We start from the raw sequence: 923 nt of genomic DNA on the forward strand, positions 1-923 counted from the left end.
GAGGCCTCCCAGGGGCACAATCCCTGCCCTGCTCCTGATCCCGAGCCAGGATCCATCAGCCCTCTTGTCCCCCTGGGCACACTCTGGCTCCTGTTCAGCTTCCTGTCCATCCCAAATCCCAGCTCCCTCAGCCTCTCCTCACGGGAATTGTGCTCCAGCCCCTTCCCTAGCCTCACTGTTCTTCCCTGGCCCTGCTCCAGCCCCTCCATGTCCTTCCTGAGCTGAGGGCCCAGAGCTGGACACGGCCCTCGAGGTGAGGCCTTACAAGGACAGAATCTCTGATCCCAATCCAGGCCATGATCCATCAGCCCTCTTGGCCCCCTGGGCACACTCTGGCTCCTGTTCAGCTCCCTGCCCATCCCAAATCCCACCTCCCTCAGCCTCTCCTCACGGGAATTGTGCTCCAGACCCTTCCCCAGCCTCTGGCCCTGCTCCAGCCCCCTCCCTGCCCTTCCTGAACCGAAGGCCCAGTTCCCGAAGTCCTGGGGGTCCACAGAAACCGGGAATGCCAAGGGGGACACCCTCCTGCCCACCTCGGATCCACTGGGCCCGCAGAGGGGGGCGGATGTTGAGCAGCTTCTCCACGGCCAGGGAATAGCACTGCTCGTTGCACATCATGGACACGTAGTCCAGGCGGTCGAAGTAAGGAAGGGCCTGTGGAAAAAAGAGGGAATACTGGGAGCCCCGGGAGGCAGGGCTGGCAGCAGCACCTGCCCGGCTTCCGTGGGAACTGGGAATGGGGTGAGAAGCTCTGGGAAAAAGGGATAACCCCGAGATGGGGTCAGGGATGGAGGGACACGTGGATACAACCCCTGGGAGATGGGATGAGAGCCGTGGAAGACAAATCCTCTTCCAGGATTTTCCAGCTCCTTGGAGGGGCTGCAGGCCCCAAATCTGGAACCTTCAGCGTGTCCCAGGGGAGC

General features: G+C 62.2%; 1 protein-coding gene across 1 annotated transcript in view; it reads right to left on the minus strand.

Annotated features, from left to right (window-relative positions):
* Positions 1 to 923, minus strand: part of NDUFS2 (NADH:ubiquinone oxidoreductase core subunit S2) — a 6892-nt gene that overhangs the window by 3329 nt on the left and 2640 nt on the right. The window contains exon 2 of the mRNA XM_029958039.1: positions 461 to 710. Within this exon, the coding sequence (XP_029813899.1) occupies positions 461 to 710 (250 nt within the window). The remainder of the gene's footprint in view (positions 1 to 460; positions 711 to 923) is intronic.

This window comes from Manacus vitellinus, unplaced genomic scaffold (assembly GCF_001715985.3).
Source record: "Manacus vitellinus isolate BGI_N305 unplaced genomic scaffold, ASM171598v3 scaffold_138_pilon, whole genome shotgun sequence".
NCBI classification, from domain to species: domain Eukaryota; kingdom Metazoa; phylum Chordata; class Aves; order Passeriformes; family Pipridae; genus Manacus; species Manacus vitellinus.